The 14,911-nt window shown below is 37.8% G+C and overlaps 1 protein-coding gene across 1 annotated transcript in view; it reads left to right on the forward strand.

Annotated features, from left to right (window-relative positions):
* Tnip3 (TNFAIP3 interacting protein 3) overlaps positions 1–10,324 on the forward strand; it is a 39,133-nt gene extending 28,809 nt beyond the window's left edge. The window contains exon 8 of the mRNA XM_021191743.1: positions 9,620–10,324. Coding sequence (XP_021047402.1) covers positions 9,620–9,651 — 32 coding nt within the window. The 3' untranslated portion in view covers positions 9,652–10,324. The remainder of the gene's footprint in view (positions 1–9,619) is intronic.
* The last annotated feature ends 4,587 nt before the right edge of the window (positions 10,325–14,911 follow it).

Below are 14,911 nucleotides of genomic sequence, written 5' to 3' on the forward strand. Positions count from 1 at the left end.
CTCACCATAGGTTGACATTTTATTACTGTTTTAAACCTGTCATTTGTTTGGATCTATTTAAATTTTTATAACATATCCTTGAAATCATTTTGGTAGATCATATGTGTCTGAGAATTTATCCATTTTTTCTAGAGTTTTCTGTTTTACTTAAATATAATTTTTCTTATGATTCCCTGGATTTCATTGGCATCTGATGCAATATTTTTACTTTTATGTGTAATTTTATTGATTTGGGTCTTCTCTGTATTTCTTTTGTTTAATTTGTGTAGAGTTTTGTCTTGTTTTCCAACTTCTGCCGCTTGATATGCCACCTTTCATCCTTTGACTCTTAATCTGTGGGTGTCCTTACCAGTAAGCTGTGTTTCTTGGAGACAACAGATGAGTGGATCTAATTTTAAAATTTAGTCATCTGGACTGGGCTCTTGATTGGTGAGGTGAGACCCTTTTCATTTAAGGTTATCACTAAGAGATATTTGTCAGTTTCTGAAATGGTGTTGGTTGTTTCTGCCTGGCTAAATTACTGTTTGATATGAACCTTCTGGCCTGTCTGTCTCAAAAGTTGGTTTGCTGCTTGGGGTGTGATGAATTTCCTGATAGTTCTCCTTTGTTTAACTACTCTTCTTGTGACATTAATTCTATCCTATGCTGTCATTGTTGAAGGGACTTGTATTTGTGCTTTAAAGTCCTCTTAAGGATGTAAACACCCTAATGAAAAGATGCAACTGTGAGTGTCAAACAGACTTCAGGGCTTCAGGATTTTCAGGTTCTACAGCAGTGACCATAAATAGGTGGCTCCAAGGGTTGCTTGATCTCACTCCCAGGGCTATCAGACACCAGGGTTATTTTCATTCATAAGATCTACTCCTGGTAGACCTTGGCACTTTAGCCTTGGCATCATTCGCCAGCCAGGGTATCAAAACTTCTGGCAGAATCTATCTATTGCCCCGTGGCAAATTAAATTCAGGTTTCAGGGGCTTGTGATTTTTTTCTGTGTTCTAAGGTCACTGGGGCAGCTGCAATAGGTTATTGCTGTAAATGGCACCAGACCCCTGTCCTCCAAGCCATACTGCATTACAAAATGAGACCCTTACACACTGCAGGAATCTCTGTCTCCGCAGAACCTGCCTCTGGCTTTGAAGTTGCTGAGGCCCATGGCTTGCCCTGAGGACAGGACTGCCAGTCCCTTTTTACAAAGCTCTCCTGGCTGACCTGGAAGAGACTTCTTTCTGCCTCTCTTCCTGCTCTGGGGAACCACATGTCTGGAGGTGTGGCTGACTTGCCCCCCAACTCTTGTCTTTTTCTTTTAAAATATTCAACCTTTTTATTTTTCTTTTAAAATACCCTATCACTACCTTTGTGAACTTGCAACTCTCTGTTTTTGAAATTAGTCAATTTTTTTTTTCTGATTCTTTCCCTTCACTGGGCCACACTGAGATACCTGTAGGGTGCCTATCTTACCTGGAAATGCTTCATACAGTGTGAAAGATAAATGAGATGATGGTGGAATTTTAATTATAATTTTTAAACAATCATTGATATGTGCAAGAATAAATACAGAGTTGCACACTCTATGGAAATTTCTATAAGTCACACTTGGAAACTCTTATAGGCCATTCTTTACCTTAATAAGCATCTCTGAGATAGGCCAGAGTAGATTTAGAATGCTCTTTCTAAGTCAGTTCTCAGTATCAGCATAAGCTCTAGCTTCTTACCCACAGCCAACCTCTTTTCCTCCCTCTCTGCTCTCTAGGGCCATTATTCATGGGCTTCAAGACAGCACAGCTTGCACAATCTGATTCTACCTCCATCACCATCCCACCTAAATGTCTCCTTCAGGACCCTAAGTTGTGCAAAGACTAGGTGTTTCCTGGAAGAGAGTTTAGGGACATTTGGGCAGGATCTTTGAAGTCAACACTTGTGTACCAGGAGCTTGTTTGGGAAGAAAAAGTGCTCACACATTGAGGTGGGGGGGGGTCATAACTGGAGTGGAGCATAATCTTCTAGTCACCTAACTTCCAGCCTTGATCTCATCCACTGTCTATGGTTAGTTTTCAATGCTTTCAAGGCACATTGAAGTCAGGGAACATTTCCAAGGCATTGAAGAATATCCTGCCTCCTGATGGAACATCACAAAACGATGAGCCTTTTCATGTGTGGAAATCCACAGATGTTCATGAGTGGCAGCTTCTGTTTACAAAGGTGGTTTTACAGAGCACATTTTCATCTCCTTTCATGTGCTGTTGGAATGGGATGCAAAATTGCTTCCATATTTCAAGAATGACTATAGCATAACAGAATCAGTACATCTTGAAAACATGCTGTTTGTTTGCTTTCTTCAAATGAAGGAGCTCTGGCTGGCTGCACTGCATGCCTGGCACTTGAGTGGACTGGCAACTTCCCAGATAGTGCGGAATTGGCTTAATAAGTTAGGTCATGAAATAAGGAACTCTGAGAATGTGCTACAAGTAAAGAAGACCAGAACCTAAACATCACAATTGACCATCTGTTGAGTACTGAACACTGACTGGATTTGTTTGGTAGGAATAAAAAGATATAAATCCAAATCTAGGTGGTTTCAGAGAACAGAAACGTTCCTCGTAGTGGTTTAGCATCAGAGTGTTGGCAAGATCACAGTTCCTTAAGATCTCTATAAGGAGGTTCTTTCCTTTCCTCTTTCAATTTGGGGCAGTTCCAGGTATTCTGAATTTTAATTCCTTTTCTCATCATTGTAACCAAATATCTAACAAAAAGCAACATGAAAGGGTTTATTTGGGCTTAGTGTTTGATCCACAATGGCAGGAGACATGTGGTCTCCGGAAAGAGATGACTGCTGGTGTTCCTCACACTCTCGGTTTTATTCAATTCAAAACCCTAGCTCATGGGATGGTGCTGCCCACATTCAGGTAGATCTTCCTAACTCAATTATACCTTTCTGGATACACCCTCACAGACATGCCCAAGGGATTTCCCCTTAGGTGAAGAAATATAATCACCAGAACAGCCATTGTGGTCAAGGCTTCTGATTCCACCTTCACGTCACCTTACCATCTTCCTCTGTGTTCACACTTAAATTCCCTCTTACGTTAAAGATATTGGTTTTATGGAGTAAGGGGTCACCCTGAGGAGTGCTGCCTTTTCTACACCCAGCCATATAATCAAAGACCCCTCTGTATTTCCAGAACTTGTTACACATATTTTCAAGTTTTGAGAATTAAACATAATCTTCTCAATGATACAATTAAGCCCATAACACTGACTGCATGGTAAACACTATTTTAGGTGGTTTGTATATACATATGCTACAACATTGAAGCTTCATAGTAAGCCTGGTAAGTAGGCACTATTACTGCCCATGTTTTATAAATATGAAAATTGAGGCATAGCTGGTTACTGGCTAGCACAGCAAATCATATATTAGGACCACCAAGACCATAAACAGTCCTGAGCTACATCATAAGAAAAATAAAATAGAATTAAACATGAATATTTTTTGCTCAAATGAATTATAATGATCTTATTCTGAAAGCCAACATGTTTAATTTTAAGTTTCTATGTTTCTATGACTGCAATCATATTTCATCATTAGAGATAATGCTTATAATAGTAAAAGACTAGCTTATTTGGATATTTCTGTTCCTGTCAGTATGCAAAAACAAAGGTGCTACTACTATAAATAACAAGGCTTATTTAGAAACAGGATGTTTACAATTATATTTAGTATAATATCCAATGCAAATTATTATAAAGTTTTCCTTACTGAATACATTTTTCATTATTCTCCTAATAATACACAAAATTGCTTATTTAATGCAGCAATTTTGCAAAAGAAATAATAAAGTATATGTACTGGCTAATTTTGTGTCAACTTGACACAGCTGGAGTTATCACAGAGAAAGGAGCTTCAGTTGGGGAAATGCCTTCATGAGATCCAGTTGCAGGGCATTTTCTCAATTAGTGACCAAAGGGGAGGGCCCCTTGTGGGTGGTGCCATCTCTGGGCTGGTAGTCTTGGGTTCTATAAGAGAGCAGGCTGAGTAAACCAGGGGAGGCAAGCCAGTAAAGAACATCCCTCCATGGCCTCTGCATCAGCTCCTGCTTTCTGACCTGCTTGAGTTCCAGTCCTGCCTCCTTTGGTGATCAACAGCAGTATGGAAATGTAAGCCAAATAAACCCTTTCCTCCCCAACTTGCTTCTTGGTCATGATGTTTGTGCAGGAATAGAAACCCTGACTAAGACAGTATACATATATATAAAAGGATATACATATACTTTATATATATAGATGTGATAAATATATTACTATTTAAACATTGATTTATAAGTGAATGTTAAACACTTTAACAAATATATGTATGTGTCATTTATATATATTTATCATTGTTCCATCATATATATAAGTGTATATATATATATGTATATCCAGTAGATAATTTATACATATGTATGTATATATATATGTATGTATATATATACATATATATATATATACACACATATATGATGAACCAATGATAAATAGGTGAATAGATAATGGAGAATGATTGATGGTAGATGGATAGATGGATAGATAGGTGATAGAATGAGTTGATAGATACTATATGATAGATGATAGATGCATGGATAAATTATAGAGGATATATAGATGGTAGATGTCAGATGGATTGAAAGATGCTGGATGGCTGGATGGTAGATGGGTAGATAGATAAAACATACAGATAGATGAACGATAGATCTTAGATAGAAAGATGGATAATTTATAGGGAGGTGATGTATAGATGATAATATATAGATAGATGATAGATATTAAAAGATATATAGATAAAGAGTGGCTGATGACAGATACGTTGACAGATAAGTATACAGACAGACAGAAAAACAGATAGATTAAGCTCGATAGCTAGATGATAGGTAATAGATGATAGATATATAGGTGACAGATAAGATGATAGGTGCTTGGTAGATGGCTGATAATAGATACTAGATAATAAATAGATTATATGTGACAGACAACATAGACAGAGATATAATGAATATGATGATAATAGTTGATAAGTGATAGTTGATAATAGATTGATAAATGATAGATAATATATAAATAGTAAACAGATGATAGATAATATAAACATACATATAAACATACATAAATATACAGACAACATACAGGTAGATGAGAGATGGACGAATAAGTATGATATATAATCAGTTACTTAAATAGTAAATTTTTTATATTTGTTTAAATAGAAAGTAAATACTTTTAAGATGGAAAACAAACTGTATATTATTGCATGTCAAATGCAAAGGAGATTACTTGCCTAGCTATTAGAAAAACTCTGCCTTCCCCTCAAATTTCCATCCTGCTATAGATTATTTAATGGCCACAGCTCTTTCAAAATCAAGACAATAAAGACATTAGCTCTACCTATCTCATAAAAGCACTGGCCAAATGACAAGTGGACTATATAAAGTCACCTATAGACAGGAACTAATGGTGCTTAGTCCTAACTTCTCTTGGTTATATCAGTAAATTATACTTCAGGGTTAAATATATTTATCTCAATAGTTTTTTCAATGTAGAGAAAGCTTCTAGTTCTGGTTTCTCCATTATTATGATTTAATTTAATAAATAGTGTGTCATATCACATGATTGCATGCATCTTGTTTCTTGTTAAAGCATGTGTACTGGGTAACATTCTAGCATCTTGTTTCTGAGGGAGTGTGTAACGGCTCTCCTTATTGTCACAGCACTTCTTTACATGGCCTTTTTATAATGGTCACACTTTTGAAATGTATTTTTTAAATTAAAATATAACTAAATTGTTTTCATCCTCTTTTTCCTCCCTTAAACTCTTCTCACATATTTCCTCACTCTCTTTCAAGTTCATGGCCTATATTTTTAATATAGCTGTGTGTTTATACATATAATAGCAATTTTAAAATATATATGCATATTTATAATATACTAGAAATATATATGTATTCCTAAATCTATTTAAACAACTATAAATATATATGAATATATGTGAATATGTATTCCTAAATATGTAATTATAACCTGCTGTCTATATAATATTACTTGTTTATATGAGATTTCAGGACTGATCACTTGGTATTGGATAACAAATTGGGGTTATTTATAAAACTATTTCTCCCACTCTCAGTATACTTTTCTCGCCTATAGTTCTCTGTCTAGAGTTGCAGGGTGATGAGTTTTTCTCTTCCATTGTAGCATGCTCATTGCTGTCATCTTTGTTCAGCACATTTTTAAGTAAGCATTTGATGAGACTTTATGTGTCTAATTTATGACATTTCTAGGGGACACAGTTCACAGCAAACGACCTGTTCCTCTGGTTCTTCCAGTCATTTTAGCCTTTCTTCTGATAGGATCACTAAACCTTAGATGTAGGTGTTGAGTTGGGTATTACATTATCCCTTGATCTCTTCATTTTGATTGGTTGTGGTTTTCTGGAATAGTCGTCTTCTGTTGCAAAGAGATGTTTCATTAAATAAAGAAAATTAGCATGTTCTTCATGGTTTTAATTTGTTTTAACCAAGGTGTTAGTTTTCCATGTCTTAGGTATTCCAAATTCAGGATATTGACTATAAATATTCAATATATTTTTCTGGTATCCTCATGAGACATTTTCTTTTTTTCATCTTTTGTTAGATATTTTCTTTATTTACATTTCAAATTTTATCCCCTTTCCTCAATTCCCCTCCAACCTTCCCATCCCATTCCCCCTCCCCCTTCTCACTAACCCACCCACTTCTGCTTCCCTGTCCTGACATTCCCCTACACTGGGGCATTGAGCTTTCACAAGGGCAAGTTCCTCTCCTTTCATTGATGTCCCACAAGACCATTCTTTGCTACATATGTGGCTGAAGCCTTGATTCTCTCCTTGTGTACTCTTTGGTTCGTGGTTTGGTCCCTGGGAGCTCTGGGGGGTACTGGTCGGTTCATATTGTTGTTCCTCCTATGGGACTGCAAACCCCTTCAGCTCCTTGGGTCCTTTCTCTAGCTCCTCCACTGGGGACCCTGTGCTCAGTCCAAGGGGTGACTATGAGCTTCCACTTCTGTATTTGTCAGGCACTGGCAGAGCGTCTCAGGAAACAGCTATATCAGGCTCCTGTCAGCAAGCACCCGTTGGCATCCACAATAGTGTTTGCATTTGGTAACTGCAATTGGATCCCCAGGTGGGACAGTCACTGGATGACCATACCTTCAGTTTCTGCTCCAAACTTTGTCTCTGTATCTCCTCCCATGGGTATTTTGTTCCCTCTTCAAAGAAGGACGGAAGTATCCATACTGCTGTCTTCCTTGTTCTTGAGCTTCAAGTGGTCTGTGAATTGTATCTTGGATATTCCGAACGTGGGCTAATATCCATTTATTAGTGAGTGCATACCATATGTGTTCTTTTGTGATTGGATTAACTCACTAAGTATGATGTTTTCTAGTTCCATCAATTTGCCTAAGAACTTCATGAATTCAGCTGGATGTGGTGGCGCACGCCTTTAATCCCAGCACTTGGGAGGCAGAGGCAGACAGATTTCTGAGTTTGAGACCAGCCTGGTCTACAGAGTGAGTTCCAGGACAGCCAGGGTTATACAGAGAAACCCTGTCTCGAAAAAACAAACAAACAAACAAACAAAAAACGAACTTCATGAATTCATTGTTTTTAATAGCTGAGTAGTACTCCATTGTGTAAATGTACCACATTATCCATTCTTCTGTTGAGGGACATCTGGGTTCTTTCCAGCTTCTGGCTATTATAAATAAGGCTGCTATGAACATAGTGGAGTATGTATCCTTATTACATGTTGGAACATCTTCTGGGTATATGCCCAGGAGTGATATAGCTGGGTCCTCAGGTGTACTATGTCCAATTTTTTTTTTTTTAATAACCACCAAACTGATTTCCAGAGTGGTTGTACCAGCTTGCAATCCCACCAGCAATGGAGGAGTGTTCCTCTTTCTCCACATCCTCGCCAGCATCTGCTGTCACCTGAGTTTTTTATTTTAGCTATTCTACTGGTGTAAGGTGGAATCTCAGGCTTGTTTTGATTTCCATTTCCCTGAAGACTAAGGATGTTTAACATTTCTTTAGGTGCTTCTCAGCCATTCTATATTCCTCAGTTGAGAATTCTTTCTTTCAAGTAACCCATTTTTAATAGGGTTACTTGGTTCTCTGGAGTCTAACTTCTTGAGTTCTTTGTATATATTGGATATTAGCCCTCTATCAGATATAGGGTTGGTAAAGATCTTTTCCCAACTGTAGGTTGCAGTTTTGTCCTATTGACAGTGTCCTTTGCCTTACAGAAACTTTGCAATTTTATGAGAACCCATTTGTCTATTCTTGATCTTAGAGCATAAGCTATTGGTGTTCTGTTCAGGAAAATTTCCCCTGTGCCATGTGCTTGAGGCTCTTCCCCACTTTCTCTTCTATTAGATTTAGTGTATCTGGTTTTGTGTGGAGTTCCTTGATTCACTTGGACTTGAGCTTTGTTCAAGGAGATAAGAATGGATCGATTTGCATTCTTCTACATGCTAACCATCAGTTGAACCAGCATCATTTGGTGAAAATTCTGTCTTTTTTCTACTAGATGGTTTTAGCTCCTTTGTCAAAGATCAAGTGACCATAGGTGTGTGGGTTCATTTCTGGGTCTTCAGTTCTATTCCATTGATNTACCTGCCTGTCACTGTACCAGTACCATGCAGGTTTTATCACTATTGCTCTGCAGTACAGCCTGAGGTCAGGGATAGTGATTCCCCCAGAAGTTCTTTTATTTTTGAGAATAGTTTTGGCTATCCTGGATTTTGTTGTTGTTGTTGTTTGTTTGTTTGCTTTTTGTTTTGTTCGAATGAGTTTGCATATTACTCTTTTTCATTAGATTGCTTTTGGGACATTTTCTTTAATGACATATTTTATACCTGATTCCTGTTGCTATGTGTAAGCTTCTGGCTCTGTCTTCTTTGTCATGCTTGCTTACGGTGTTCTATCCAAAGCCTATGAAAATATGTCAAAACTTTCATCTTAGGCTTTATACTGCACTAAAAAAATCTTAAGAATTCATGTTATTTTTCTTTTGCTTTACAATACAGCTAGTACCATTTTATCCTTTTGGGTTTTGTTTGTTTTGTTTTGTTTTTTTTTCAAGACAGAATATTGCTATGTAGTGCCAACTAGTCTAAAACTGAGCCTGCTTCTACCTTAGCATCTCCAGGGCTGGGTTATAAGCATGTACACAGCATTTAACCATTAACTTTTGTGTGCACTTGGCAAGTACTCTTTCTTTGAGGAGTGGGGTGAGCCTGACTGATAACAGTAAAAATGACTTAGATTTACAAGCAAATGCCCAAGCCATCAAAATGCCGGTAAGAATGAGAATTCCAAATAGAATATTTCTCCCTATTCATATCTAGAATTCGACCACAAGCAGTTACCCTCAGTGGTAAGCATATGTTGGTGCACTTGAAACAATGAGTATTTTTCACCTTTGAAATCATGTGAGAAATTCATGATTAAAACTCCATTTTGCCAACTCAGAAATTTACAGTATTTATCCATGAGCCAGAAGAGAAAGGAAATTTTAAAAAGTTTAATCTGAATCATTTTCTTTCATAGGTTTCTCCTCAGAAAGGAAAACCAACCTGTAGCATTCTGTTAGCAGAGAAGGGCAGAGGGCCGTGAGCTCTCAGCTGTGACTGCTTTGCTTCTTCAGGACTGCTGTGAACGTTCTCCTTCAAGATCTGCTCCCAGTCACCTTCTCTGTGGCCCCCATAGGGGAAAGCTCATAGTGGTCGCTGTCGGAACCGCTGGGACACAGTAGAACTCTACAGACAAATTGAGCTTCTCTCCTCAAGTGACACAGGACAGGATTACATGCTCCTCACAGTTCTCCTCAACTAACTACTGATAGCTTTGCGAAGACGCCTCCAGGATTTACATGACTCCAGCTCTGGTGCTGTGACATTATATACTTTTGAGAATGTACAGATCTTAAGCCAGTCATAGTGGCACCTCTTATAATTCCATGAGAAGTTGCTGCAGGAAGATTGCGATAATTTCAAGGCCGGCCTGGGTTGCAACATGAACACCACATAAGCCAATTCTGCATCTCAAAAAATTAATAATATACCATGTTGTCCCTGGAAGAAAACTTTTTTTCCATAATCGTTAAGTTAATTCTTCAGTGGTTTGACAGTTGGACTATGTGATATGTTCATTATTATTGAACTTGAAATTACATGAATTTTAATAATCAAAAGACCTACAGACTCTCCTGACTAAAAAGAGTGAGTCAAACGAAATAAAATGACAAAGATGAAATTGCCCTTCCAGTGGATCATTTTTACACTTGTCAGAAGTTATAAGCCTTTTTCATCTTTAGGTACCTTGCATGATGAAAAGGAACTGTCCTGACAGGATGGTGATGGCCACCTTCTGTCTATATGTACTCAGCCAGAATTGCCAAATACAGGCTTTTTGCCAGCCTGTGAATTTGAGCAATGGTTGAAGAAATTTGACTATGACCTTTTGAACTTATTAACCTAAAAATAACACATATATACATTTTATTGCAGTTGAATTGCAAAGTGACCTAACAGATTTCTTAAAAAGCCAGCTGTTTTAAAAGCATTAAGTTCATCTTCTTCTGTAAGATTTTGCTCATGTCAACTTGAGTTTCTGTTTGTATTGATGAATGTTCGTGACAAGAGTGTGAGAACTGCAAATATCTAACACTTCTAGATGAACCTAAATAGAACCAAGAACATCCAGCAAACATGTGCAAAGAAAACTACCGGATCTATCTAGCTTCGCTTCCATAATTATGCGGCTTGTCGAACTCAAACTATTTTTGTTTTAATTTGTGGGTACACGCTGCATAATGAGAAGGTAAAAAAGTCCCAGGAAACTGAGCATTTCCCCCTTTGGTCTTTATCTATGCTGTAACTTAACCCTTAAGAGAAGCAGAATGATCCTGCGACATTTGCTCCCAAGTCCTTTGTTTATGCAGCTATTTATCAGAAAGATAAGTCATCCTTGACTATCACTTTAAGTCAGAGAAACAACTGTCAGCTCTCGGAAGGCATTCTGCTTATTGGAATTTTCAGTTTCTTCAGAATGCTAACAAAATCATTGCCATATCTGTTACTCCTGCTAAGTTAAGTTTATGAAACAAGATGTTCTTATAGAATTTTTAAAAATGTACACACAGAAAAACACTCTTCACAGGCCAGTAACTAATATCTGCAGCAAAAATACATGGTTTAACTATTCAAACTGCCCCTATCCTATTATTAACAAGGTGCCAAACACTGGCAAGAATGCATAAATGTTAACCTAGGTGGAGAATAGTCTATTAATAAGGACTAATATCATTTTTCATCCCAGCCTCTGTCACCAGAGAGATTTCAACCTCTCATTCTTATGTCCTTTTCCCCATAACATGTCTGGAAACTTCTCTACCCAGGATCATAATAAGGTTCAGACCCTCCTCTGTGGGTCTGTTTTATTTTTGACACAGAGTTTGTGGGCATTAGTGAGCCATAGCTGTGTTGCTTTCAAAGGAACAGAGGTCATGACGCCTGTCTGAGGAAGGAAACATAAAAGCAGGCATGCTTCAAGAGTCTGGATGATCATGGAGAATTTGATCTTTGACTTGAAGATATCACATGAAGAGAAACATGTGTTCACTTTGTTTTGGTTGTTATATAAGTTTAGAAGGAAACTGCAGGTCTGGGAACATCCGGGGCATAGGTCAGCCATGCCTCCTCCTTGCTGGCTTTACTTTGTTTCATTGGCTTTAGGCTTTATTTTCTGTTTTATACTGTGTTCACTGAGCTCTGACACCAGAAAAAAGGACAAAAAGAAAATGAAAAAAGAAAAAAAAAAAAAAAGAAAGACAAAGAAAAAATATATACTTACGTTCTTGTGATGGCTAATTGATCTGAAGCTTACAGATGCTCAGGTATCTTCCCTGAGACAAGTAGGTGACAGAGCCAAGGTTCAAAACTGTCCTCAGAGGAGAAGCCCAGGTGTGCGGATGTCACAGCTCTGCTTTTCTCAGCTGCGCCAGAAAGTTCTGCTCCTTGTGTTGATGCATTTGGTTTTTGTTAAGTTCTATCATAGGAACATAGTTCTGAAAAAAATTATTTAGAGAAAATACTACGTTATACAGAATTATTAAGTTACATCCTGAGTTAAGAGAAACGTCTTATTTAGGTTATGTGAGGAAAGAAATGTGCATAAAGTATGTGAGATACTCCAAGGATGGGTATGTTGTTGCTTTTGACTGCCAACATTTTTATCAGAGGTCTGTCACAGTACAATCAGATATAAAATATATATGGTAGATAATAGATATGGCAGTGAAATAGTCACTCCAGCTGTCATGGCTTCCATGACCTCTTATTTCTTTTAAACGACTGCCCTCTTGCACTGCAACATTCCCATTATTGCTTTTCTGTCTATTTGTTTCTCTCATTTCTCTCTTATCCTGCTGAAATCTTCATGGTTATTAGAGTCTCTAGATTCTGTAGCATTAGAAATGCAGCTGCTGTGCCAAGTCTTCTTTCTCTACCCAGCTTCTCATGTACCGTTCACACAGCTCAGATGGTTTCTTATGCCTATGTTCCTCTTTCATTGTGTTCATTTTCCCATTTTCTGCCCCAAGAGAGGAAGCTACTATGAAGAATACAGCATTAAGTTTACTTCTCTGTTGCTATGATAAAGCACAAACAATGCAAGCTGAAGAGGAAAGGGGTTTATTAAATTTATAGGTATTTATTTCCAGTCCATTCAGGGAAACCAGAGCAGGCTCTCCAAACAAAATCCTAGATGCTGAATCTGAAGTAGGGAACATGAAGAAGCACTGCTTACTGCCTTGTTCCCCATGGTATGCTCAGTTTGCTTTCTTATATAATCCAAGACCATCCAATCATGTGTAGCACTATTCAGAGTGGGCTGTGCCCTTCCACAACCAGTAATCAAGAAAAGTTCCCAAATCCATGCCCACAAGCCAATCTGATGGAGGCATTTTCTGAATTGAGGTTCTTTTTTCCCAGGTGACTCCAATTGTGTCAAATTGGCAAAAACTAAGCCAGCATAGACAGACAGTTACATTTCCTGTCTTTGTGATCCCATAGGAGAGGAACAATTTTTCATCATGCATCCACATGCTCCATACATCACATATTCCTACCTATACACATGAATATATATTCATATGTATATATATATATTCATATGAATATATATACACACATATATACATGTTCTTAATGCATAGCATTCATATATACCATATACATATATATACCATATACCATATACATATATATACCATATACATATATATGTATGTATGTATATGTATATATACATATACACACACACACAATAGAAATTTTGAGCCAATATGCAGTTGCAGTTGCTGGGAACTGAACTCCGGCTTCTGGAAGAGCAGCTAGTGCTCTTAACCTCTGAGCCATCTCTTCAGCCTATGTCTTCAGGATTTTTATCATGAAGGGAAGTAGCATTGTGGAAGGTTTTTTTCTTCATCTAATGAGATGATAATGTGGTTTTTGTTTTTTAATCTGTTTATGCAGTAGATTAACTTTATTGATTTACATATATTGAACTATCCCTTTGCCAAAGACCAGCCTTGACTTGGCTTGGAGAGGGGTTCTGAGGAAGGGGTGTCTGGGAGCTGTAAAACACAGACTTGAGTTAAATTGTAGGTTACAAGCTAATGGCCTATGTTCTGCTGGTGGCAGCTTTCCATTTTGCTCTCTGCATGAGACAGTTTGATTTTTCAATTCTAAAAACCCTTTGGATAGCTCTTAGAGATCAAATTCCCAGTCTTTTATTTACATATCAATTCAGTCATTACCCCAGGTTCTCTTTTGATTATCACATGAATCATTGTCCCACATCCCCAGTCCCTTAATTCTTAAAAGGAGACCACAAGCACATTTCTATTTAACCTTGCAAAAGAATTCAGAGATCTGCCTGCCTTTGTTAAACATAAACAATAAGCTAGCTGGGTGGGACCCTGCCTGAAATTATCATTCCTACCACACCTGGACCTGGAACTAAACTCCAGCTGACTCAGGCTGACCTTGAACTCAGAAAGCTGCCTGCTTTTGTACCACAAACAAAAATCTTAGCTGGGTGGAAACTTGCCTTGTGATCATCACTCCCTAAATCTCTTTCTCTCCTTCCTTAGTATCTTTCTGACAAGCTGACTCATAATGCAGCAGCATCTATTCTTTCAGATCTATGAAGCTCCTTATACAATTCATATTGCATTCTTATATTTTGCATAATGAAAAATTATATAGTTTTGAACTTCTGTTTTCAGAGTTCTTTCCCATAGCCTTAAGGGCTGTCTTAAAGGTCTCTCTATGTTTACTATTTTGCTGAGAAATAGATCAACTCTCAACTCCTGGACTCATGCTGATTCTAATTGTAATGAGTTAACCTTGGCAGGGAGAATAGTTTCTGATAATCTTCGCTGGGAGAATATTCCCCAAACACAAACAAGCCTTAAGCCTTCTGCCCACAGCAACTATCAACACTTATGGAGGCCCACACCCTTGTGGCTCTGTTCCTGGGGCAGGAACCATGTCACATGGTTCTTGTCATAGCCAAGCTGGACTTAGCATCCCTTTGTCTTTGGATTGAAGCCAAGTTAATCATCTTCTTGATGTGTTCTTAGATTTGGATTGAAAGTATTTTATTAAGAATTCCTGCATCTGGCCAGGCGGTGGTGGCACAAGCCTTCAATTCCAACACTCAGGAGGAAGAGGCAGGCAGATTTCTGAGTTCCAGGCCAGCCTGGTCTACAAAGTGAGTTCCAGGACAGACAGGGCTACACAGAGAAACCCTGCCTCGAAAAAAACCACAAAAAAA

This window comes from Mus pahari, chromosome 2 (genome assembly GCF_900095145.1).
Source record: "Mus pahari chromosome 2, PAHARI_EIJ_v1.1, whole genome shotgun sequence".
NCBI classification, from domain to species: Eukaryota; Metazoa; Chordata; class Mammalia; order Rodentia; family Muridae; genus Mus; species Mus pahari.